Genomic DNA, 27,292 nt, shown 5'->3' on the forward strand with positions numbered 1-27,292 from the left:
CTTTATCGAGAAGGTCATTAGATCCATGGAGAAGGAGAAAACGGTACATATTCCTTGACCTGGAAAAGGCATTAGACAATACATCACTTGGGTATTACAGACAAACTCACAAACGTAGGCATAAATCCCGGTGTCACCTGATAGATATCCAAATGCCTCACAGACACATGAAGTTAGGGTGGGGGAATCAACCTCCACCACCAGTCCTGTTACTAGTGGAGTCCCACAGCAGTCAGTACCTCTCCTGTTTGGAATATGCATCTCTGAAGTCAAAACAAATGTAAACATCCTTTGGCTGACCAAATTTCCTGACGACTGTAAATTGGGTGCAATTACTGTATTCCCCAAAGATCTAGATATCCTCCAGGAGTGACTGACAGACAAATAACTGGTGCCAGAACTATGGCCTAAAATTTAATGAAAAAATGCATAATCATATGCTTTGGGAAGACAACCACTCCCGCAAACTACACCGATAACACTCCTCTAAGAACAAAACCAGTGATAAGGGATTTGGGAACTTAAGACTGACAGTAACCTGAACTTTGTACACCATGTGTGCATGGTAGTGAGAAACTCCTTCTACATGGTGCAACTCTTAAGCAAGGGCATGGCATCCAAATTTAAGGAGATCATAGTTGCACTATACTCAGCTCTCATTAGACTAATAATAGTGTACAATGCACCCTCTGGCAGCTACATGACTAGGCAGCAGCTGGAGCAGCTACATAAGTTCCTCACTAAAAGAATATAGGGTGTAAATAATATGTTGTATGCAGACTGCAAAGCCTTGTCCCTGTACTCTGTCTCCTTCAGACTACTGAGCGTCAGTCTATGCCTAACCTACAAGGCATTCTCGGACACAGTCCTGATGGATCTGTTACACATTCACAAAAAAAGAAGTTATGTACTAACCATAAAATTCCATGTTTTTAGTCCATCTTTAGTTCATTCTTAAATATGGTTTGGAGCCAACTCGGCCTTTTTGCAAGCTCAAAGTCTTCTTGTTGGCTCATGGCTAGGTAGGTATCCCATGGTGCACCAGTACAATCCCCAGATCTTGTTTGCTGCTAACTACAGAGAGAAAGAACAAAAAACTATCCAGAAAGAATAACAATAATAAAAGGTCTCCAGTTATTAAGAAAAATGTTTTCTGTCTCCAGTTCCTTCCAGAAAAGGGATAGGAGGGTGGGTTCGTAAGAATGAAGGGTGATATGGACTACAAACATGGAATGTTATGGTGAGTACATAACTTCTTTATGTTCTGTAGTCCTATCTCGCCTTCATTCTTACATATGGGACAGCGTCCCTAGCACCTTATTCTTGGGTGGCTCACGGAAAAATACTCCTGAGTACTGTGGAACCAAAGGAGGCTCTACCCCTAGAGGTTAAATCCAATTTGTAATGATTAATAAATGTGTGAGGGGTAGCCCAAGTTGCTGCTGCACAGATATTATCAAGTGGGACTTTGGCTTGAAAGGCTGCAGAAGTAGACTGAGATCTAGTGGAATGAGCCTTAATTTTGAAAGGTAAAGACTTGCCATCAGAAGAATAAACATAAGATATACAACTGGAGATCCAATTAGAGAGGGTCACTTGGGAAACCGGGAGACCTAATCTGGAGTCGGAGAAGGAAACAAATAATTGGTCTGACTTCCTCAATTCCTTGGTCCAGTGTAACTAGAAAGTACAGTTGTGTACACTTATCATAAATTTAGATGTTTGAGTGTATTCACTGTTGCAGTCATCACATTAGGGTTATTTGCTTGCAGTAGCCCTCAGATGGCCTGATTATCAAAGTCTTGGGTCCTGTGTCGGTTGCTGTCTCATCTTCCATGACGTCAGGTAGTCAGGGGTATAAAGCATGCAGCCAACGCCATTACGTCAGTTTTTTTTACCACAGATGTCAGGTGCCCCCATAATGGGAAGCAATTATATACAAGGTTACACCTCCAACAAAAAAGCAAATACACCAAAAAGCTTTAAGCATAGTAAACAAAAATAGATGTATAGTCAATAGAATAAACGCCACAACAGAAGTAAACAAGCGTTTTCATCCAAGTATCCCTCAGACTTCTTCACATGTAGTAAATAATTGAATACTATTAAATCACTATATATACTCTCATTAGATTAATCAATCAATCAATTAACAAAAGACGAAAACTTTTGAATGAAAACAAATAAAGCCGGATACAGAACTTGGATGTAATTCACACTGTTTAATTAAGCGCTTTTCATCTAGCTTAATAGTTAGACTTCTTCAGACAAGACAACATTCAAAAAAATCTAACTTAAGTAAACTCATTGATTACAGTCATGGGAGGGCAAGAACCCAAAATTTAAAAGGACATGACATTTAAAATGAGTAATGTTAAAAGGGCAACAGTTCAAAATAGAGCAGCATTATTTAAAATTAATATATAAATATACTAATTCATTTAACACCTTAAATAACTTTCTATACATAACCACATATGAATAAAAATAAAAACACAATAAAAATAAAAGTTTATATATATATATATATATATATATATATATATATATATACATACACACACACACACACATATATATATATATATATATATATATATATATATATATATATATATATATATATATATATATATATATATATATATATATATATATATATATATATATATATATATATATATATATATATATATATATATATATATATATATATATATATATATATATATATATATATATATATATATATATATATATATATATATATATATATATATATATATATATATATATATATATATATAGATATATATATATATATATATATATATATATATATATACATATACATACACACACACACACACATATAGATATATATATATATATATATATATATATATATATATATATATATATATATGTATATATATATATATATATATATATATATGTTTTTTCACACAAAAGAAGGGGCACATACAAATGTGGGGCCTGTTCTCAATGTGTTTATATTGCACAAAAAGAACAGGTCCTGATCACCTCCAGACAGAAACTGTTGACATCACATTCTTATTCTAATTGTAATTCCCAGGGTTTAGTTTACCTAGTTATCTGGTGCCTGTGAAGGCTTTTACATTGGAAAAACTGAAAGGCAACTAAACAAAGGATTTATGAACATATTAATGATGTCAGCAAAAGAAACAACAGCAATGCCTTATTAAGGCATACATTATTATGTGCCAAAGCCAGTTTTTCCTTCTTTGTGATTGAAACAGTTCCCAAGGATTTGAGAGGTGGATCTTGGGAATCTAAGTTAGAATATAGAGAAACCTTTTGACAGATTCTACTTGAGGTTAATAAACCTCCAGGCTTAAACGACAGTATTTCCTTGGTTCCCCTGTTAAAACTCAGGTCTGCCAAACTTTGATTAAATAACCTTGATTATGTTAAATGCCTTTTTATACATGTCTTTTTATACAGTTTTTTATTATACTATATATGCATTTTATAAAAAATGTACATCTTTATATTTTTTTATTTTTTAAGCAATATGAATTCATTTTCAACTGTAGGTGTATTAATTTTGTTTTAAATATTTTTAAATTCTAAATTTCTAAGCGTTTCCCCGATGTATTCAATATGTTAATTACACTATATCTTTAAATATAAATGATTGCTTTAATTGATTAATCTAATAAGAGTATATATAGTGATGTAATAGTATTCAATTTACTACATCTGAGGAAGTCGGAGGGATACTTGGATGAAAACACTTGTTTGCTTCTGTTGTGGCATTTATTTAATAAGGGAGTCTACTTTGTGTTCCAACACCTTTCGTTTCCAGTCCAGACTCTTTGGTTTTTGCTGGACTTTGCTCCATTCCTTTTGGTTATTACTTTTACTTTGCTCTTCACCCAATGAGCTTTCTGAAGGAATTTGGGAATCAGGGGTAATGGTGGAAATGCTAAGAGTAGACTGGAATGCCATGCATGGATTAGAGCAGCTCTTGGGGGCTGTACCTGAGGAGGGATCAAGGCAAAGAACTGGTTGCATTTGTTGTGGAGTTGAGAGAGAGTCAAAAAGGTCGCAGCAAAGTTGACCCTACTTGTGGAAGATCATGTTTGCCGCTGACTGGTTCAGAGAATACTCATGAGGCATCAGAACTATTCAACAAACGAGCTCCAATAAAGTCTATTAGCTGAACTGAGATTTTTGTGTTTTTACAGTTATGCCCAGAGTGGGAGCTAATTGTAACACGTAATTCCTGGCTTAAATGAGCAGATGCCTGGTTGAAGCAGTTAGGAGCCAGTTGTCGAGATGAAGAAACACATGGAATCCCTGTAGTCTGAGATGAGCTGCAGCTACTGCCATGCATTTGGTGAACACCCTGGTGGCTGTGGTGAGACCAAACAGAAGCACTCGGAATTGGTAATGACTGGCTCCCAGCCTGAAATGAAGACACCACGTGGAGTGCCTCTCCATTTTGATATGGTAGTACGCATCCTTCAGGTCTACTGAGCACAGTCAGTCATCAATCTTCAGAAGAGGTAGGATACATTGGATTGTGACCATCCTGAATTTCAAGCTTTTTACTGATTTGTTCAGGGATATTAGATCCAAAATTGGCCTTAGGTCCCCTGTTTTCTTTGGTACTATAAAGAACCTTGAGTAGATGCCCGATCCGACTTCATTGAGGGGGACCTCCCAGATGACTCTCATTTGGAGCAGCTTTGTAATTTCTAGCACTGCTGCCTCCCTTTGACTGGGTGGCACATCTGGGAGGTAAGTTTTTGGCTTGGGAAGATTTAAGAAGGGAATGGAGTATCCTCTGGATACGATCCTTTGGACCTATTGATAGTCTGTGATGGCTATCCAGGCTTCTGTATGCAAGGATAAGCACCCCCCAACTGCCTCCAGAGACTGACAGTCGGGGCAATCCTTCAGGAGCACTGAAAGGGTCTGCCTGAGGAGGAATACCAAGACCCTTGATTCGAAAGACCCCCTCTGCCCCAGGGGAGACATTTACCATTATAACTGCCCCCCCCCCCATCTCTGGGAGGAAAAGTCTCCCTGAAAATCCTGAAAAGGACCTTGAGATTTCCTGAACCATTTTTTTTTTCCTCCACGCCAACTCCTGGAAAAGGATCTTTGTGGAATGGAAAAACGGATTCCGATGGCAGACAAGGTCTTCCCATCCTTTTCCCTGTGGGAGTGTATGTCCTAAACTGTGGGGCCAAACAGAGACAAACCATCAAAGGGTGCATTGACAAATGATGCCTTGAAAGGTTCCACAAAGTCACAAAGCTGCATCCAGGCATGACGTCTAATGGCAATGCCAGAACTGGTGGTCCTAGAGGTGCCTTCAGCCGCATGGACAAATTAGATATACACTGGAGAGTGGCCATTCTGGAGGAAAACATCTTGAGTTCTTCTTAAGACATGGACTCAGGGACCAAGCTAGAGAGTTCCTTGATCAGGCCCCTCTGTAGCCTGGTAAAATGGGGCAAATAGTTCAATGCTCGTAAAGCAAATGAGGGAGAAAGAGAGAAAGACTGGTAGCTCAGAAAAAAACCACGGGAACTCATTAAAACTACTAAACTACAAAAGGAGGCTTTTTTGTAATATAAACATGAAAAGAAAGGAAGTGGGAGGAGAGGAAGGAACAGCAATCAAAGAACAGCACAAGCTGACTTGCACAACTCTTGTAATGGAACAAAATTGGAGCAACACAGTCTCAATGCTTCTTCACTGAGCAGCAAACAAGATCTGAGGTATTCTGGGGAAACAGACAGTATGGGATGAAGAGCAGGAACTTGAGCATCGGATCTTGAGTTTGGAAAGTCACCGAGTTGGATCCGAGGTTGGATCTGAAACCCACAGGTTGAGAAACTAATGAAAATGACAATATCAGATCACACATTATCCAGCTATCGCCACTCTACACTTTGTCTGCTTGAATATTTTGCAACAATAGAAGCCACAATTTTGGTACTCTGCTCATAAAGGTTGCTTGCCCTTATGCCATGGAAAGTACTTGCATGAACTGACTGAGAATGTATTAAATCACAGTACAACTCCAACCTTACTTTGCAAGACTTTCTTATTGTCATGCTATACCTAAAGCATATATTCCAGCTCTGCAAAACAAAAAGTACAGTTGTGTACACTTACTATAAATGTAGATGTTAGAGTGTATTCACTGTTGCAGTCATTACATTTGGGTAATCTGCTGGCAGGTTGCCCTCAGTTGGCCTGATTAACAAAGTCTTGGGTCATGCGTCGGTTGCTGTCCCTTCTTCCATGATGTCAGGGGGTATAAAACATGCAACCAACACCATTACATCAGTTTTTCTTGCCCTAGATGTTAGGTGCCCCAAATGGGGAGCAAAAAATATATATGCATATGTATACAATTTAAAACACAAAAAAATATACCTCCAAACAAAAGCAAATACACCAAAAAGGCTTTTAAGAATATTAAGAGAAAGGAGAGGAATAGCAAGAGAAAAACAGGGGGCTGGAGGGTGGGTAACCAGAACTGCAACAGTGAATACACTAGAGCATCTACATTTATGGTAAGTGTACACAACTGTGCTATGTTCTTCGTGTTTCACTGTTGCAGTCATTACATTTGGGTAGAATCCCAAAGCTATTGTTGGGAGGATGGAGTTATACAGCATTAGAAGCAGCTATAAGGCCCTGCAAGACAGCAGTGGCAAAGCCAGCTCTGGATTTGGAGAAGAAAGGTAAATGGTAATGTTTGGTGAACTTATGAACTGAGCTCCAGGTAGCAGCTTCTAGAATGTCTCTGGTAGGAACCCCTCTGAGAAAGGCTGCAGAAGTAGATGCAGCCCTGGTGGAATGAGATCTAATCCCCTTGGGGACAGGTTTACCATGGTGCATATAGCAGAAACGAATACAATAGCTTATCCATTTGGAAATAGTCTGCTTTGAAATAGCCTTTCCCTCTGCCCCTGAAGCAAATGCCACCAGTAATTGTTCAGATTTTCTTAGAGATTTTGTCCTCTAAGTAGACTCTTAGTTGTCTGTGTACATCCAATGAATGCAGAATCCGCTCATCCTTGTTCTGTGGATTTAGGAAGAAAGTTGGCAGGTAAATGGTCCGATTAAGGGCCACACTAGATACCACTTTAGGCATAAAGGATGGATTGGTCCTGAGAGCCACCTTGTCCGGGTAAAAAAATAATAACAGGCTTCACTGCCATAAGAGCCTGTAGTTCTGAAATCCTTCTAGCTGAAGTGACTGCTAAAAGAAAAGCTGTTTTCCAAGAGAGAAATTTTAAGTCTGCAGTAGCAGCTGGCTCAAAAGAAGGTAGAGTGAGTTTTTACAAAACAAAATTGAGGTCCGATGCAGGAGTTGGTGCTCTCTTGGGAGGTCTTAAATTTTTGGCCACTGTGAGGTACTGCTTTAGCAGAGGATGAGAAAAGAGGGGAGGCACTGTGCTGTAATGAGCTGAAATGTCAGAAGCATGGATTTTTATGGAAGAAAAAGATAGGCCCCTGTGAAGCATCTCAGTTAAGTATTGCAGAATCTGAGGAATATTGGGCATTGCTGTGCTTATTCATTGTGCTTGGTTCAAGGCACAGAATCTTTTCCATTTGTCAGCATAAGATTTTCTAGTACTAGGCCTTTTAGTCTCAAAATTGACAGCTATCACTGGTTTGCTGAGAGATGTAGCTAATGAAATTAGTTGATTAGCCATGCTGCAAGATTCAGAGTTTGGAGCGGAGTGTGCAGAATTTGATAGTTCTGCTGAGACAGCAGGTGAGGTGTCTGAGGCAGGTACCACGGAGGAAGGTGCGACATATTGTGCAGGAGCGGGTACCAGTGTTGGCGAGGCCAATCTGGAGCAATCAGAATCATTTTTGGTTTTTCCCGTCTGACTTTTAGTAAGACCTTGGAGAGCAGAGGCAGAGGGGGAAAGGCATAGACTGACAGGTGTTTCCAGCTGAAGGATAGAGCATCCACTTTCCAAGCTTTTTTGTGATGAATTCTTGTGCAGAATTTGTCCAACTGATAGATCTTTTTGCCTCACCCCAAAACTATGTCTGGGCTCCCCCATTTGCATGTCAACATGCTGAAGATGTGTGGATCCAGTTTCCATTCGTGTGGGTCCATACGATTTCTGCTTAGTTCATCTGCCAGAGTATTCTGCTTTCCTGGCAGGAATTGAGCTTGTAGATGTACTTGATAAGTCAAGGTAGTGTTCCACAATGCCATGGCTAGTCTGCAAAGGGGGTAGGAATGGGTACCCCCCCCTACTTGTTTATGTACCACATGACTGTGGTGTTGTCTGTCTTTATCAGTAGTTGTCCTGGATGAAGATAGTCCTTGAAGGCTGTCAGAGCATTCTGTACAGCTAGCATTTCTTTCTGATTGACATGTAGGTGCATTTGATTTGGGCTCCATTGGCCCTGAATACATCTCCCTGCCAGATGTGCCCCCTAAGCATAATCTGATGAGTCTGTAGTCAGGGTTTGGGCGGCAAGGGGTGGAATGAATGACAGTCCCTTGTTTTGGTGGCAGGCCTCTGCCCACCATAGGAACTCTAGCTGCAGGCAAGGAATGATAGGAATCATTGTTTCCAGGCTGTGACAATGTTGAATCCATAAGCTTTTTAGGTACCATTGAAGTTTCCTCATATGCAGTCTTGCATATGGAATTAGAAGAATGCAGGAGGCCATGATCCCCAAGGCTTGCAGAATTTGTCTTGCAGATAGCTGGGTTTTTGTGGCCACCTGTTTGAAGTAAGTCATCAATTGAATTTGTTTTTCTGGTGTAAGGCAAGTCATCTGGGCAGTTGTAGTCAAGCTTGCACCCAGGAATGTATTTATTTGAGAGGGTACCAGTTGTGATTTCGTTTCGTTTATGGTGTACCCTAGACAAGTTAGAAGTCTTTTTACAAATGCCTGATGTTTTAAAAGAGTGTCCTTGTTTTCTGCCTGAATTAGACAATCGTCCAGGTATGGATAAATTTGAATATTTTGTTGCCTGCAAAATGCAATTACTGGTGCCAGGCACTTTGTGAAGACCCTGGGCACAGTAGATAAGCCAAAGGGCAGTGCAGAGAACTGGTAATGCAAATAGCCTGCTTTGAAGTAGAGGCATCTTCTGCAAGATTCCCTGACTGGGATATGCAGGTAAGCCTCTTTTAAGTCTAGAGTTACCAACCAGGCATCCTTGCCTAGCATAGGTAGCAACTGTTGGAAAGTCAGCATCTTGAATTTTGGACTGTCTACAAATGTATTTAGAATGGACAAGTCCAGAATTGGATGCCATGATTTGTCTTTTCTGGGTACCAGGAAAAGTCTTGAATAAAAACCTTGTCCCTTTTCCTTTCCTGGTACTGGTTGAACAGCCCCCATATTCATGAGGGACATAACTTGTTTCTTGGCCTCTGCCCACTGTTTTGGAGGCAGATCTGGCCATCCGTTTGGGATTGGCAACATGTGGAAATAAATATAGTATCCCAGGGATACAGATTTCAAAACTCATTTGTCCTGGGTAATCAGTTGCCAGTTTCGTACATGAAGTGCCAGTTTTCCCCCCAAAGGGGCAGCCAAAAGGTAAGTGCTTGGTGATTGCAGTGGAAAGTCATTGAGACCGTTTACCGTATGAAGGTGCCTTGTTATTTCCAGATTTGGAGGTGGAGGCACCCCACTGCTTTGTTCTGTAAGTTCATTGCGACTGAAACCTGGAGCTTTTGGAATGCCTGGGTTTGACCTGAGCGGCTCTAGTGGGTACTGGAAAGGACCAGTTCTTAGTAGGCCAGTGCCTACTGAACCTGGGTGGCTGCACTTGTAGGAAATCTTTTACAGTTTGCATAGATTTAGCTTCATCTTCCATCTTTTTCAAAACTTCTTCAGCCTTATTACCAAATAGACTGTCCTGTTGTAAAGGAGCATCCAACAATTTTGCTTTATCATGGTCAGGCAGATTTTGCTCCTTGAGCCAAGCAGGTTTTCTTATCACAGATCCAGTTACAGCAGCCCTGCAAAAGGCCTCCAAGGAATTAAAACCACAAAGCAAAGTATGTTTTCCAACTTGTTCAGCTGAATGCAATAAATCCTGCACCTCTTTATTTTCCACACAGTCAGAAATCAACATCATTTTCTGCTTAAGTAGACCCATGACATGCTGTTGATATTTAAGCATATGAAATTGACAGTTTAAAGCCCTGATTGCCAAGGTTGCAGACGTGTAAACCTTCTTACCCCATCTATCCAGTGTCCTGGAATCTCTATCAGAAAGGGGTAGAATTTTTAGCAGTAGAAGCCTTAACGCCCTTGGGACCCTGAGAAATGGTTTCAGGGTCAGCAGTAGGGTTTTTAAAAAGGAATTTGTGGGAGTCAGGAACCCGGTAATATGTCTGGCTTACTGGGAGCCGGAGGCAGGGAATCAGGAGTCATACTGGAATCTGAGAAAACATAATCAACAATGTCTAGAACAGGAGGTATAGCCAAAGGCCTATGCTGAGGAAGAAGGACGAAATCCCTAAGTCTCTTTTTAGATTCTGAGAAATCCTGACTCTCCCAGTGAAGATGTTCCCTTTAGGTATGCAAAGTTTCTCCAAAAGAAAAATCTTCAGGAGGAGAAGAAGGGATGGAATCTTCTACATCAGAGTCCTCATAAGTGGGAATAGATAATTCCTGACTAGAAGAGGAATCAGAAGAAATAGAAACCTGATCTGAAGATTCATAGTCAGTGCCTTGCCTAGGCCTCCTAGCAGGAGGGGGATGGGTACCCCTGATCAAGGTAATTAAATCCTCAGCCATTTTGATAATTTGTTTTTTAGGCATTGGGGCCTGTACACGTGGCCCAAGCGTCAGTTTTTTAGACAGTAGCTTTTGGCCTTAGTTTTGAAGATGGCGTTGGTTTATTATACACATCTTTAGGCCTGAAAACACCCTCAGAAGCCGGTGCCTGCTCAGCGGCTCCGGACCCATCTAAGGTAGAGACATCCGCGGGTGCAATACATAAAGTATCTTGCAGCATACCGGACTTCGAATGGGTCTCAGTAGAGGCATGTGAATCAAAAGTAGCGGGCATCAGGGGCTGCGAAAGCGCCTCACTGAGTACCGGCGAACTGGCGACTGGCTTAGGGGAAGCTTCGTCGGTTTTGGACCTCAACGGTCTGTCTCTATCTTTTGCTTTGCGTTTTTTAGGTATTCCGGTAGTCGGATTGCTAACCGATGACATTTCTGGACAGTTAAATCTCGAGCAAAAATATACCGACGTTTAATAGTGGGTTGATTAAATTTAGCACAAAACAGACAGCAAGGCACGTTATGGTCAAGGCCTAGGCAAGGAATACAGTACAAATGAAAATCCTTATGAGGTATTTGCTTCCCACAAGTAAAACAATTATTAACTTTTACTGACATCGGTAAGGAGCAAGAAAAAGTTTCCCCAAAGGGGTACTTAGCTTTTAGTTGAAGACTTCGGTTCTGAAACTCGAAGATGAAAATTTCAGGAGTTTGCCACCCGGCACTTGTGAACTGCTTCTGCTTCGGGCACCGCATAGCAAGAAAGACTGATATAATGACGTCGGCTGCATGTTTTATACCCCTGATGACCTGACGTCATGGAAGAAGGGACAGCAACCGACGCAGGACCCAAGACTTTGTTAATCAGGCCGACTGAGGGCAACCTGCCAGCAGATTACCCAAATGTAATGACTGCAACAGTGAAACACGAAGAACATCAAAACAATCACTAAGAGGAATAGCTTTACACACTAAACAGTTAGATCATGACTGATGTTAAATGCTGAAAAAACAGTGCAGGTGGCTAAACAATAAAGCCAACGTGCAGTTTCTAAAGCAGAGGTGAAACATTTTGCTTTAATATCCCATAGCCTTTGATGAGAGATAAGTAAAAAGGTAAGATGGGCCAAAATCTCCCAGTCATTACCCCTTAATGACAAGGGTTCAATCTCTGAACCATTTATAGCTTATATTTAAATACTTATTATAACCTTTTTTCTAAGCTGCGTATCCCAGTGAGAGGCAACAACACTCTCAACATGGTTTGTCAGACTTTCCTACGAACAGTTTGTGAGATCTTCAAGCAAAATTACAGAAATAATCTGTCTAATGTGTTGCAAGTCTGTCCCAAACCCTCCTCTCAGTGGACTATGCCTGTTGCACCTTGCATGTGAAGCATCCAGGAGCCATCCTCACAAAGTGAGCAAACCACCTTAACTGACTTGCAAAGAAGAGTGGCACCACATACTGAGGTCCTCTCAGATTACTCAGCTCATCACTCTATCACAGACACCATGAAGAGTGAGCCCAGATACCCCTCTAAAGGAACTTCATTTCTGCTACTGCATCCACTGACTCAGTCAACTCAAAACTCATGATAAAAGGAGTGAATTGAATACAGACTAATAGATAAATCAAAAGCTTTGTCCTATGACACAGCCCATGCTTCGAACATTGACAATCCGTTGGTCAATCTAACGGCCTTCTTTACCCCTCACTCATGAATGAGACCTCCATAATACTTACATTTCACCAGTTTCCCCATAAAATGGGCAGAACAATCCAGCTTTTTCCTGTGACAGAACCATGACATCAGATATGGAGGAACTACACAGGAGTGAATCACTTCAGTGCACACATAGACCACAGTCACTACAGACTTAGAGGACAGCACCACCGTCTTCTGAAAGCAAAAATGCAGCCTTCACATCCCCTAACGGGGTATTCTTCATTCCCTGGCTGCACCTTAATATCTTGTCCATGAAAATCACAAAAGTTACAGTACTACTGTTAAATTATTTTATTTTATTATGAATTACTGCCATTTTCCATACAATTTAGTCTGGTCAGCTAGCTAATATTCAGACAGCAAGCTGCACAGATGGAAGCATATTTGGCTTTTCAGTTGACTTCCACTTCTCCACGACACATATTTCCATCTTCAAAGTTACTTTTCCTCAGCTTTGGAAATCTGTAAATATAATACCCAGCCCAAAGCTTTGGATAACCAATGGAGGGGGGGAAGGCAAACATTTGACAATATTAACAGAACACTGATGATCCAGAGGGAAGCAGAATTTATGAAAATATCACTGTTACTGGTGGGTGTTGATGTAGAGAAAGCATTTTACGGAGTAGACTGGGACTTTATGAGCAGGGCAATGGAAGCATTTACTTTCCCAGATACAATTATAAGGTTGATTAGAAGAATATATGAGGGATCAGAGGAGTGAATTAAAGTGGATGAGGTCCTCTCTGATAATTTCTGCTTGAGTAGAGGAACCAGGCAGGGATGTCCGCTTTCCCCTTTGTTGGCTGCATTACATTTAGAACCACTGACAAAGAAAATAAGGGATTCAGAAATTCAAGGATATAATTGGTATGGTAGTCAGGAAAAGCTGGCTCTATTTGCAGATGATATTTTATACATGACAAAACCAGAAAGGTTTTACAGTGCTATGGAACATTTTAAGACAGCTTCAGATCTTCTCGGGATACAAAATGAATGAAGCTAAAACAAAGGCAATAGCGGTAAATTATGTAACCACACACGAATTGGTCCAACAATATCCATATTTATTCCATACTCGTATTTGGCTTCTCAGTATTTATACTGTAATGTTCTTTTTTACTAGTCTGTAGCATCTGTAATGTTTTTCACTAGTCTGTACTATTTGTAATGTTTTCTGCTCTAGTCTGTAATATTTGTAATAATTGTAACCTAAAACCTTATTGTAACATTACTTGTTTTTGGAGCTTTTCTCCCTGGGACTCCATTGAAAACAGGTTCATCTTGGCCCAATGGACTATCCTGGTAAACCAACTGCAATAAATAAAATAAATAAATAAATATTTATGGGGACATGATAAAATTAAGTATTCAGGAGTATGGATTACTAATGACTCTGTTGTGGCAGCTAAGGATATGTGGGAAGAGACTACACAGAAGACAATGCAAAAATTGAGAAACTGGAAGCTTTGTTATATGGTTATGGATACTAAGACACAAGCAATTAAAATGTTTTTAGTCCCTTTAGTCTTATACACAGGTCAGTTATATTTTTATCAACCAGAGGAGAAGCTGTGGATAGCAATTATAGAGTTGAAGGATTTTATCTGGGAAGGGAAGACAGCAAGGGTCAAGTGGGATAAGCTGATTCTTCAAACAGAACAAGCAGACTAGGATTTTCCAATTTGATAAGAGTATTTTACAGCAACACAGTTAAGGCTCTTATACATAGTAGAAGCAGAAAAATATAATTCAAAGTGGAAAGGAATGATGATGCTGACACAGGGAGGAAGCTCAAGAAATAAGGTGATATTGGGATTTTGGATGCCGACTCTTAAGGAGAACAACAAAAATCATACACAGTATTATATTCATAAAATAGCAGGGAGTATTCTAAGAACTAAACCAGCACGAGAATGGAAAAAAAATATTCTGCCAATAGGGATATCTGTGGTTAGGGATACAGATAATAGGCAAGAGAAGGCTGGAATTTACTGAAGAAAACTAGCAAATGAACAAAGGTATTGGGAGCAAATTAACTAGGAAGGGAAAGGCAACAGAATGGGAAGAGTCCAATAATTTATTTGGCTTGCACGTTAGAGATTGCCTTTCCTACCAAGGATTGATATCAGAGTATAGGGAAATAGAAAGAAATAGGGGGCTCTTAAATAAAAGACCAGCACTGGTAGAGATTTTAATAGAATCTAAAACAGAAGCTGTCATTAAAAAAATAATTATTAGTACAGCATATAAAATATTGCATGATAACTATAAGAATCAATCAGATGAGCTTAGAATGGATTGAGAAGAGACTGGATAAGCAATTCCCAAAAAGACAATGGAGGGATATATGTGCATCTCCCAAATACGGTCTGGAAGATTTAGGATCTTTGCCTGGAAGTGTTTACATAGGTATTTTTACACCCAAAGTAGACTCCAAAGACTTTTTCTTCAGGTGGACAGCAAATGTTGGAGGTGTGATTTGCAGGAAAGTGGTGGCTGGGAACATATTTTTTGAGTGTAGTGAGCTGGCAGACTTTAGGGATTCCCTGCGTACCACTGTGTTGGAGATGCTGGGTGAGCAGATTGGATTGACTGGGGAGATTATTTTTTTGAGCTATGACACAGAATCGGAATTGCCTAAACATAGTAAAGCCTTGCTGAGTCTAATTATGGTGGCTGCCAAAAAAAAGCAATTACTAGAAAATGGAAATCAAAGTCTGTGCCAACTTTATTAGAAGTAATGAATATAACAACAGAGATAAAACAACTGGAATTGGGATCTTTGAAAAGGGATGCAGCAAACTACATAGGAAAAAATGGGAATTATGGGAACAATATATGCAGAGAAGGAACGAGATTTAAGATGTAGGATTTGAATGAGCCATTTGATGCTTAACTGACAAATACTGGATAGATTTGTAAGAGATGTATAATGTTTGCAACTAAAGTGGTGTAAATGTTACTTGTTTTTCATTTACATAAATGTAAGACTGCCTTATCTTATACGTGATCATTTAATACAAATGTTTATTGAAAAAAATACACAATCCATGTGGACAAATTTTCAGCTGTAACCCACTTGAAGTGCAAAAAATAAAGCTACACTACTGTGTATACAGGTCAGATATGAGAACTACAGGTTACACCTTCTGTGGTATACAGGGGTAAAGCCCTAAAATAAACGAGGTGATGAGTCTGAGCACCAGTTCAGGTGTGTGGTGGAGCTGGAAGGGGAGGATGGGAGTGCCCATTCTGTGGGGGAGATGAAGAAAAGCATGAAATACCACGATCCCTTGGAGGAAGCACAGAAATGTAAATTGTGGCCTGGGTATAGATGTTCAGCTTACTAAACCACCTTTTGGTAGTAATGTTTATATAAGAGGTCTTCAAAAGCATGAATCCACATAGGGAAGGCACTGTGGGACTCTGTGGTCACGTGGATCACATCTTCCCCCACCCAGGGGCAAAGCTAGGATCAATCAAAGGGATGGTGGTAAGAGAAGAAATCCTGTGAAAGCTTGAATAACTACTATGAACAGCTCTGTCTTGGAAGACCCCCCCCCCTCCCCAGGGTCTCAAGTTCAGAAGGACAGAGGTTTGATGATCAACAAGAATGGGTGAAAAAAAAAATGGTAGCCCCCAACAATATAAATTGCACAAGCTTAGCTACAATAACCATCAAAAGGAAACATTTTTTTCGAGACTTTTTTTCAAGACATGAAAGGTTCTAGTCTCTCTAGATTACAAATCTCCCATTCAGTGCCACTCTGTTTATTCTACCACCTGGTTATGAGACTGTCAATTCCTCTAATAGCATTCTGTAATACGCTTAACAAAGATGGCCATTGAACTAGAGGAATGGCTGCCTAACACTGCTGACCAGCAGGTACTGAGAGGGATTAATCTCCGTATGTACAACTGCAATTTCCATTCGCATTATGGGCACTCCCAGGAATTCCGAAACAAAAATTCACTCAGACAAGTACTTAAAAATCACAAAACTCAAAATGCACTAGCTGAATCCCAAAATCAATTCCAGTAAACAACTGCACTTCAAAAATAAACACTAATGGAAGTGTGTTTTTGCAAGGAAGCAAGCCCCCCCCAAACCACTCAATTTGAGGAACAAGCTTCCCACACACCCACAGACTTATACATATTAACTCCGGGACTGTACGACCAATAAAATGGAAACATTTTCCCAAATTATAAGAATAAATGCTGGTGTACTCACACGTACTCAGTGCCAGTGCATTTTCTAAGCACCTTAACAAGCACAAAGTAAACGATTAAAACAGACAACTCACTTCAAATCAAGCAGCCATACCTAACACAACACAAATCCCTAACCTGAACTTCGTAAAAGCATTCCAAGTCAAGACGCTCCACATAAACTGTAGATTATCTTGAAGTTTGATTGATATTTCGAACATTTTGCCTTTCAACTGTCCTATACCTTTAAATCTACATCACACACACACACACACACACACACACACACACACACACACACACACACACACACACACACACACACAAAATGCCTGAGCTTCTGCCTCTCTACATACTTTGTACATCCCCCACACCTATATGTATATTACTACACTACAGTCAAGTTGGAAAAAAAATAAATACTTTTCTCTCCCTCTTATCAGCATGTTTTCCCCAGATTAGCAAAAAATCATGATTCGATTCTATAAAAATTCTTCTCCAAATAATGATCTGTTTTACTGCAATAACATTAAAAAAGTCAGTTTACTTACAGTGACTGCAAGTTGTTAAGCCACTTTAAGGCTTCACTTGGGACTGTTTTCAGCTGATTATTCTGCAGCATTCTGCAAAAAAAGAAACATAGAAGCATTAAAACATATCTAATCACCTAACACATTCATCACTCCCATCTGATTATTCAAATAAAAATAGTTAACTGCCTGGAATGCAGTGCTGGCAAAAGAGGTGTCAAAAACATTTTCTTAAGCACTAAATATGATGCTATTTCCTTCCACATGTTATGCTAAGATACTCCTGAGTAAAACCTGTTTGTGTCTTTTGGCTTTTCCCGGTTAGGGGTCGCCACAGCAGAACTCCGGTCCGCTAATGATTGGTAATGGATTTTTACGTACCGGGTTACCAGCCCTGACGTACAACCTTCAATGAAGGCACGCTCCATTAACGTATGCCTCCACACAGAAGACGCTCTAGCTGAGAATCGAACGGGACAACGTCTTGCTATGAGGCAACAACACTACCGCAGCACCACCACCGCAGTGTTATTCCGGAGTAAAACCTACCGATAAAAATTTTTCAAAACATGCTTTGCTTTATTTGCTTACACAACCTGAAACAGTTTAATGATGAAGCTCTTTTACAGCAACAGGACAAAGGCTACAAAGATGTTATTGTCTTACCAGTGTATTTTAATGGCCATTCTTTTTGACAGTTTGCCAGCAAATGTAAAGTTTAATTTAATGTCAGAAATTTGAAATGAATTGAACAATGACATTTTAATTAAATATTATGTACTTAGGGATGACAGCCAATAAAAGAGCTTAAAGCAGATAACAGGACGTGGAAGTGTCTGAAAACCCTCCTTGGAAATGTTGGTAGTCCTAAACACAGGTATATGACATGGGTGAATTTTTTTTTTACCTATTCTATAAAGAACCAACAGAGGAAGCAACAAACACCTTGGAAAAATTAGTTAAGGAAGGAAAATGTACTAGTGGCCTAGGAATTATTTATTTATGAATAATAATCTGAAAAAAGGTAAAACTACCCCTATATTATATCAAGCAATTGAACTTAGAATAAGGAAAGAAGTACTATTATACAATGCACAATCTACTTTAATGAAGTAATATAGTGCATGCAAAGCATCTTCTTACTAGTGTCTTAAGGGAGATCTCTCTCTCTCATATCCCTAAATCCTCGTCTTCACAGGTTACCTGTAGTGGAGCAAACCCCAGTGCTGCTTACCCAAACCTTTTAAGGGGGGATCGAGGGTTCCTGCTCAGGACTAACTAAAGAAAACCAAAACAGGATAAGCCACAAGTGGCACAAATGTTTAAGAGAAGATATACAATTATGAAGTCCAAAAGTCCAACCACTAATGTCCTTTTCTTCTCTGTTGCAGTATTCTTTACTAAAGGGATCCCCTGCTAAGGGTCGCCCAATGTACAGCCAGTATAGCAAAGCCTTTGCTTTTCAAGGACATTGTACATCATACATATGCTCTCCACTCGTGGCATAGGGCATAAAGATGACATACAGACGTATAGACCTCAGAACTGAATAGCCCCAGGAGGAATAACAGTCCAAGGGGAAAAGGAAGAACATTTGCATCCAGAAGGAAAAAAGGGGGAGGAGGGAGAGATCAAATACTGCAACAGTGAAGAGGACATCAACTGTTATGCTAAGATTTTACACAACTGTACTATGCCCTTCCATATCACTGTTACAGTATCCTTTACTATAGGGAGAGTACAAAAGTTCACGACACCTGGGAGGAGGGAGGCCTAGAACAGCCCTCAAGAAAAAGTACAGTTGTGTACACTTACCATAAATGTAGATGTTTGAGTGTATTCACTGTTGCAGTCATTACACTTGGGTTATCCTGCTGGCAGGCTATCCTCAGTCGGCCTGAATTCCAAAGTCTAGGTTCTTACCATGGAAACAATACCTAATTTGCAATACTTAGCAAAGGTATAGCTAGAGGTACAAGTAGCAACCTCAAGGATGGAACTGGTATCCAAGCCTTTGAAAAAAAGCACCAGAGGAAGCCACAATCTTGGTAGAATGAGCCTTAACAGAAGCAGAAAGGCTCTTCCTTTGAAAGGAATAACAAAAAGAAATGGCCTTAGAGATTCATGAAGAAATGGTTAACATGGAAACAGCCAAACCTAGATATCTGGGATGAAAATAAAGGAAAAGTTGCTCAGACTTGTGAATGGCCTTATTCTTATCTAAATAATACTAAAACGGTCTATGCAAATCCAAGGTGTGAAGAACCTTCTCACTAACAGATTGTGTGGACAGGCAAAAGGTGGGCAAAATAATAGACTGATTAAGAGACCATTCATTAACTACCTTTGGCATAAAAGAAGGATTAGTATGAAGAGACACCACGTCCCTATAAAAAAAAAAAAAAAGGAGGAACAACCATAAGGGCCTGAAGCTCAGACACTCTCTTAGCTGAAGTAAAAAAAAAAAAAAAAAAAAAAACAGTCTTCCATGTACAATGCTGCAAGGAAGTTGAAGTTGCTGGCTCAAAAGGGGTCCAAGTCAAATTTTCCAACAAAATTAAGGTCCCTGGAAAGAGGAATAGGTTTCCTGGGAGACCTAAATATGAAGGATCATGTTAAAGAATTGGTTGACTTCAAATCTAGAGATCGAAGGAGGAGTCAAAAGCTGACAAGTAGAAATAGCTGACAGGTGAACTTGAACTGAACAATACGCCAATCCAGCATGGAGTAAATTCACACAAATGAGAGAGAACCAAAGGAATCTCCACAGAAAGAGGATCCTGGTTAGGAGCAAGGCACCAGACAGAAAATCTCTTCCATTTGGAGACACAATTTCCTGGTAGTGGGTTTTCTGGCCTCCTGCAGAACCTGAAAAAAGTGCCTAAAAGGGATCAAAATCCTATCACCCACAGTGTCAACTGAAGAGTGGACAAGTGAGGATGGATGAGAGACCCTTTGTCTTGTGTGAGTAGGTCCACCCTGTGAGGTAATTTGTGGTTAATGGCCTTGGTTACGTGAAGAAGAAGAAAACAAAGCTGTCTTGGCCAAAAGGGAGTCACTAAAAGATTTTGGGGGAGTTTGGCTTTATTTTAAGCAGGACCCTAGGTATGAGTGGAAGGGGAGGGAAAGCATACAGAAACATCCCCTTCCAAGTAAGGGAGTGCATCCACTTTCCAGGCCAGAGGATTTGAGACTCTGGTGCAAAAAAGAGGAAGCTGTCTATTCAGTGGGGAGTCAAAAAGGTATAGCACAATAGTACCCCACTTGTGGGCAATGTCCAAAAACACATCTCTGTGAAGCATCCACTTGTAAGCTTGTGTTATGGACCAGCTCAGAGAGTCTACCACAAGGAATGCAAGCAGCCTGAAGAGTCACCTGATATTGGACAGGTAGATCCCAGACTTGAAAAGCTAGTCTGCACAGAGGGTAGGATTGTGTCCTCCACTGCTTGTTGATCAACCACATCACTGTTGTACTGTCTGTAAAAATTGTGAGAGGCCCTGGAAGAAACAGAGTATGAAAGATCTGAAGAACAAGGAGGAGAGCTCTAGTCTCCTTGATGTTGATGCAATCTGACCTCTGTTGAATGGGCCAGTGACCCTGAACCTTGAAAAGGCCAAAAGAAACAACCCATCCCACATCTGAGGCATCCGAAAAAATTCCAGAGGGGGCAGGAGGATGAAAAGGAAGCCCCCCTCTGTTGAGAGACAGCTGATGAAGCCACCACTAAAGCTCTAGTTCTAGCCTGAGGTATAGATGAAGAGGGACTAGAAAGTATAGAGGAAGACAGTGCTGGAGTCAGACTGACTTTAGGAACCACTGTAACGTTCTCATATTGAGTGTGGCTAGAGGTAGCACATGAATGATGGAAGCCATGAATCCCAGAGCCCTTAGATATTCTCTGGCTGTAACTGAGACCCGAGGAAGAGTGGATTGAAGAAAGCTAATTAGAACAAGAAACTTTGGTGGTGGCAAAGAAGCCAGCACAGGAATGGTCTGTAGCCTGCAATCAAGAAAAACATGACCCTGAGAAGGAATCAGGATGGGTTTCTGGAAGTTTATTGTAAACCCTATGCTTTGCAAGAGGCAAATAGCACAGTGAAGGTAATGGAAATGTCTCTAGAGAGGATGCCTGAATGAGCAGGTCATCCAGAAAAGGAAAGATCTGTAACCCCCTCATCTTGTAAAAGGCAATTACAGGAATGAAGCATTTGGTAAAAACCCTTGGAGCAGTAGAGAGGCCAAAGGGCAAAGCACAGGACTGAAAATGCAAGGAAAAAACAGAAATGTAATATTTCCTGAAACAAGGATGAATAGGGATATGAAGATGAAAATCCCTGTGACCCTGAGAGACCAGGAAAGACTGAGGAAGACCAGAAGGAAAAAGAGTCTAAAGGGCCAGCATCCAAAAGGAAGGGATCTTCAATAAGTTGCTGAGATGAAAATGGTCCAGAATGTGCCTCCAGGTGCCTTCTTTCCTGAGAACAAAAACATTTTAGAATAAAACCTCTTCCCCTTTTGGGGAGTGGGAAATACTTGATGGTGCCTTGAGACAAAAGTCCTTAAAGTACAGCCATAAAGAAAGGTAGACATTTTTGAGGATGTTGGTGAATGTCCAGAAAATGAAGAAGGGATTTCCACACTATGAAGTATCCCTTACAGGTTATGGACAGAACCCAGGGATCCATTACCGACAGGGAAAGACAGAGATATAAAGGGACCCAACTTAGAATGGAGGGAAGCAGACAGACAGAACCTGACTTGTCTTGAAAAGGAGGCTTCTGAGTAGTCTTAGTAGCAGGAGTCTGGGCAGACTTAGCAGGAGTAGCCCATCTAGAACCCTTTTTATGCTTGTGAAGAGGGAGAGGGAGTCTACAAACAAAGGCAGGCTTAGAGAGATAAATCCTCTGAAATTTAAGCATAGGGGAAACAAAAACATGCTTTAATTTCTGCAAGGCCTTGCCCTTTTCTTGCAGGGACTTAAAAAGCTCAGCAGCAGAGCCAAAGAGATTTTTATTATCAAGGGGAGGATCCAATACTTTAGCCTTAATATTATCAGCCAAAGGCTGGAGGCAAAGCAAAGAGAAGCACCTCAACAGAGAACCAAAATCAGCAGCTCTAGGATCAGCAAGAGCTGTATCATAACTACATTTAATAGAATGGCAAGCCACTTGTGAAGAGGAACCCAACAAAGAGAGGGCTGAAAAATTCCCCTCAGAATCAGGAAGGTCAGAGATGACCTGAGAGTCCTGAGAAAGAAGAGCTAAAACATGCCTGGTCATATGGGTCTGATAATTAATAGTCCAAAAGGCCAGGGTAGCAGCAGTATAAACCTTTTTTCCCAGCCGTTCCATGGCCCTACTGCCCTTATCAGAAGGGAGCAATTGAGAAGAAGGCAAGAACTTGGAAGGTTTGTCAGAAGAGACGGACACAACAGAAGGTTCAACAGTGTGACATTTGTAAAGAAACTTACATTCATCGGGCACCTTATAAAACCTGTCAGTTTTTTTAGGGGCTGGGGGTTGGGAATCAGGAGCCTGAAAAGCTGCTGAAAAAGTGTCCAACAGGGCAGCTTGGACTGGAGGAACAGCAGAGAGCTTAGGGGACTCCATCTAGAGGAGTTCATAACTCTTCTGAATTTCAGGAACCTGAGAACTGTCCCATTTAAAGAATTCCATCATACTAGAGACAGTATCCCCAAAAGTCAATTCCTCAAAAGGAGAATCTGGGCTAATGGAATCTTCCTTCTCAGAACCAAAATCCAAAGGATAAGAAATCTGAGAGGAGTATGCCAAGGACTCTTCCTGGAGTTCAAGTCCCCACAAGAAGAGTCCTACTCTCTAGGCCTCAAACGGAACAGATGACTGAGGAGGAGCAGGGACAGAAACTGCTGGGGGGGGGATTTAAGACCATGAATGCATTAAACGCCTGTGTAAAATCCTGCTAGTCATGCTAGAGATCTTTGGGAGCAAGAGAGATGTGCTTAGTTTTCTGTTTCTTCTTTAAACGACCATAAGCCCTAAAGACCTTATAAGGTCCGGACCCTTGCCTACACTCAATGTAGTAGGAATATCCTCCCAAACAAGAATCTGCAGAACGCCCCTCAGTCACTCAGATATGATCAGTCAAGGTTTCCCCTAAATATCTGCAACAGATGTCTGCAGAGCTTTCAAGGATGTGTGAGAAGCCGGATCCATACCGGCCTTCTATGCAGTCAGTGCAGAGGAATCAAACAGAACAATCAGGTGATCCTGTGGGCTTTCACCAGCCTAGACAGAGACGTTTGGGGGAGGCAGTACAGCAGCTGAATCGAACCTAACTTTTGTGGTTGTCTTCTTGGCAGACGACTCACCCTGGGGACAGGATGATTCTGCCATCACACCCTGTGCCAGGTACACAGATAAGGAGGAGAGACTACTATGAAGGGTCTTAGGGACAAATGCTTGACAAATTCAGCAGTTAGTATGGTTGTGAGAAGAACCAATGCAAAACAAGACACTGCTTGTGACAATCTTTATGGGGAATCTGTCTCTCATATTGACGTTTTCCCTTTCTGGATGACATGTAAACTTACAAACCAAAATAAAAAAAGACGAGAAGAAAACTCCAATGGGGCACTTATCTGAAAACTGCTTGGTAACCAGCACAAAAAACAGAGTTCAGACTGATGATCAAAGCTGGCTTTCAGACTGGTGGCAGAGACATTCTGAGGTCTGTACGTCCGTACATCACCTTTACGCTCTACAATGTGAGCAGTCCTTGAAAACCTAAGACTTTGGTATACTGGCTGGGCACTGGGCTACTCTTGGCAGGGAATCCCTTTAGTAAAGAATACTGCAATAGTGATATGGAAGGACTTTTGCAGTAGATTCTAAGTAAACATCAAATGAGCAGCCAATAAAAGTTTTCCTTGACGCACATTTATTAGGATAAGTGCTTTAAGTCAATTAAGAGAACATTAGATCTGTTTTTCCTGGCTGGATTTCGAACTTCATACATTTACCGCTTGTCTCTTACACTGGGTTACATTTATGCCACTCGCTAAAAACAATGGAAAGAAAATAATCATGCTAAGTGCTGTACAACACTTATGACCATTATGTTTTGAAGTTTGCCTACAGAAAGACCACACAACATTTTTGAGATTCCTCAGTCACATCTATATACAGTGGGTCACTAGATACTTCTCGACAGCTCAACCTTTGGCGGAGCGCTCAGATTTCAGGGACTACTCCACTAGCCAATATGGTAATACACTGCTCCACTTAATGCCACATGACCGATACCTCAACAGGATAGCTAAGAACCAATCAATGAGCAGACTCTTACCCGCCATCATCACTCAAGTGACCAATCCAGATCAGCATTTCGGCAGCCCTGTGATATTGCCACAGAACAGCAGTTCTTTGGGGGTTCCCAGCCTTTAAGATACACATCTCACATTCCTGTCAGATGCTTTATCATCATGCCATTTACAGAATTGCATCTGTTAAGCAACTTAGGAGCTGGCTAAAGTTTAGATGAGTGGTTCAGAAACTTTAGGTTTAATTAACTGTTCTTCAGACAAGCACTGCTGCAAAGCTTTATAGTAGTAAGTTGTATACAAAATTAGCCCTTTTAAAAACATTTATTTATTTAATTAATTTCTTTATTTAACATTTGTTAACCGGGAAAGTCCGACTTGGAACAAAGCCAATTTTCAGCGGAGGCCCGGGGAGAAATGCACCAAGTGCATGTCTTTGTAACGTGGGAGGACACTGCACCTGGAGGAAACCCACACGAACGCAGGGAGGACACGCACACTCCACACAGAAGGCACCCTTAGCTGAGAATCGAACCAGATAATCTCTTGCTGTGAGGCGACAATGCTACTACTGCACCACTGTGCCATCCATGCCACTTTTAAAAAAAATATCACCTTTGGCAATAAATATATATGCTTTTAGTGCAGAGATGTTGTGGCTATATACAGCACTTTTACAATGTGCTGTTAAATAAGATGTTACTTGGTCATAAGCAAGTTTTATGAATAACCAAAGTAACCAGAAATATGTCCACATGCCTGATTAGCAGTTTTAAGCAAAAAAGGGGAAAACTAATTGTACAGAAAACAATACTAACATCCAAACTACTAATAGATTGCGGTCATAACTTCTAATGTAAGATCTGTGTCAAAGATCACTTTGCATTCTTATTAAAAATAAAAAAGCAGGATTCAAGCTTGTTTAAACCTAGGTTTATTAAGTAAAAACAAGATGAGTGCTTTTGCTTATCAGAGCTTCATCAGATCCAAGTTATAAATAACAAATAATACATATTTTTCCACATAAAAATCCATGTAAATTACAATGATGTCTATTTGCTACTGTATTACATTTGCTTAATGGCAGGAGGAGTAAATAAGCTTCTTCGGTCCTTTTTTTTTTTACTTATTTTTCTTTTAAGTGCTTTAATCATTCTGTGTTGCCCACCACCCCATTCCAAAGCAGGGCAGCTGCTCCTTGGGAAACAGAAAACCACATCCCCCTCACAAAAATGTTTTTAATGCCATCCGGTTAATTTTTTCATTAGACTGTCAAAAGTTCACTTGGCCAAATAAGACCAAAAAGCATATTTAAATGGGATTAGGTTGTCTTGTAGTTGATCACCACTGCAACCAAACTTTGCAAATGTATTCATACCTGCTTTGCTTAAGGGGACAAAGTCAAGATTGCAACAGCTATAGCTTTAACGTAATATTGCCCTTTGGTTAACACTGCACAGGTATACATAATTTTCTGATTAAATCATGATGAAAAGTACACAAGGGATGCAATTCTGGTATAAACATTGACTTGCATGTGCACTAATCTGCAATATAAATCTATGTAGTATACACTATATACACTGTTAGCACAAGAGTGCAATTTACACGCTTCCAACAATTAGATGTTATGATATTTAGCCCTGTGCTGTAATTTTACAAGGCCACCACACTATGACTTTGAGGGGTGACCTATTCAAAGGTATGGGTTGCTAAGCCACTAGGAATTGTCAGAAAAACTGGTGATTAAGTGATCAGTCAAATGTATAAGTGAATTGGACTGCTGCAAAAAATCCAGATGCCCATGCGCCAAGTGCAGTACAACACAAGTGGTGTGATATTATGCACATATGCATCAAAGACTATGGAGGCATTCAGACACAGAATTTTCATATCTTAGTAATGAAGCTTCTTCTGGTAGCCTGATAAATACATCATCCATTTATTAATGGAATTGGGAGGTACACATGCTACTGAATAAAGTCAAAACTGTAATATGCAGTACAGTATAAAACAGTAGACACCTGTAAAAGCAGCACCAGCCAGAATAAAAAATACAGTTCACGGTCTGCACCAAATCTTAAATCTCAGTAGCAACTATAGGCCATTTACGACACCATCTGCCTGTTTACTTCAGCAGTGCTCCCAGTGGTGACCTTACTTCAAATATCCGCAACTTTGCAATCTTTTTAATTTACTTTTTCTGTCACATGTAGTTTTACATCTTACACAAGTTCTCTGCCTGTATCACTTCCATTCAGAAATCATTAATGAAGCAAACACCACATTGCCAGAGAAGGTGTTTATTATTTTCCTCAAAATAACTCTCACCTCACTATTGCTTGACAAATAACTTTTGTTATGCCTTCCCATAATGCATTTTGTCAGGCTCTCTGTTATCTTTCTATTTTCATGAGAGTTAGGGTTTAATTTTTGAACCTTCTTCAAAAGTACAGTAAGCGAATTTCACGTTAGGGATAATTTTTCAACTTTCTTCAAAGGTACAGTAAGCGAGTTTCAGATGTCACTGGACACTACAAATACAAACTAAAACGAACATCCAAGTACTGCTAAAAATTGCAGGTCAGTGTGGAATTTGTCATCCTGAACTAGATAATTAACCTTGCAGTGGTTGTATATTTTCTTATTTAATTACTACCAACTAGTTTTTACCTGATCCTTTACTTAATGAATCTCTCACTTCCATTTATTTATCTGACA

General features: G+C 40.2%; 1 protein-coding gene across 1 annotated transcript in view; it reads right to left on the reverse strand.

Moving 5' to 3' along the window:
* The window catches only part of LGR4 (leucine rich repeat containing G protein-coupled receptor 4), a 1,155,492-nt gene that overhangs the window by 552,033 nt on the left and 576,167 nt on the right, over nucleotides 1-27,292 (reverse strand). The window contains exon 4 of the mRNA XM_044059308.1: nucleotides 17,290-17,361. Coding sequence (XP_043915243.1) covers nucleotides 17,290-17,361 — 72 coding nt within the window. The remainder of the gene's footprint in view (nucleotides 1-17,289; nucleotides 17,362-27,292) is intronic.

Source organism: Protopterus annectens, chromosome 17.part0, assembly GCF_019279795.1.
Source record: "Protopterus annectens isolate FY-2018-M chromosome 17.part0, PAN1.0, whole genome shotgun sequence".
Taxonomy (NCBI): domain Eukaryota; kingdom Metazoa; phylum Chordata; order Ceratodontiformes; family Protopteridae; genus Protopterus; species Protopterus annectens.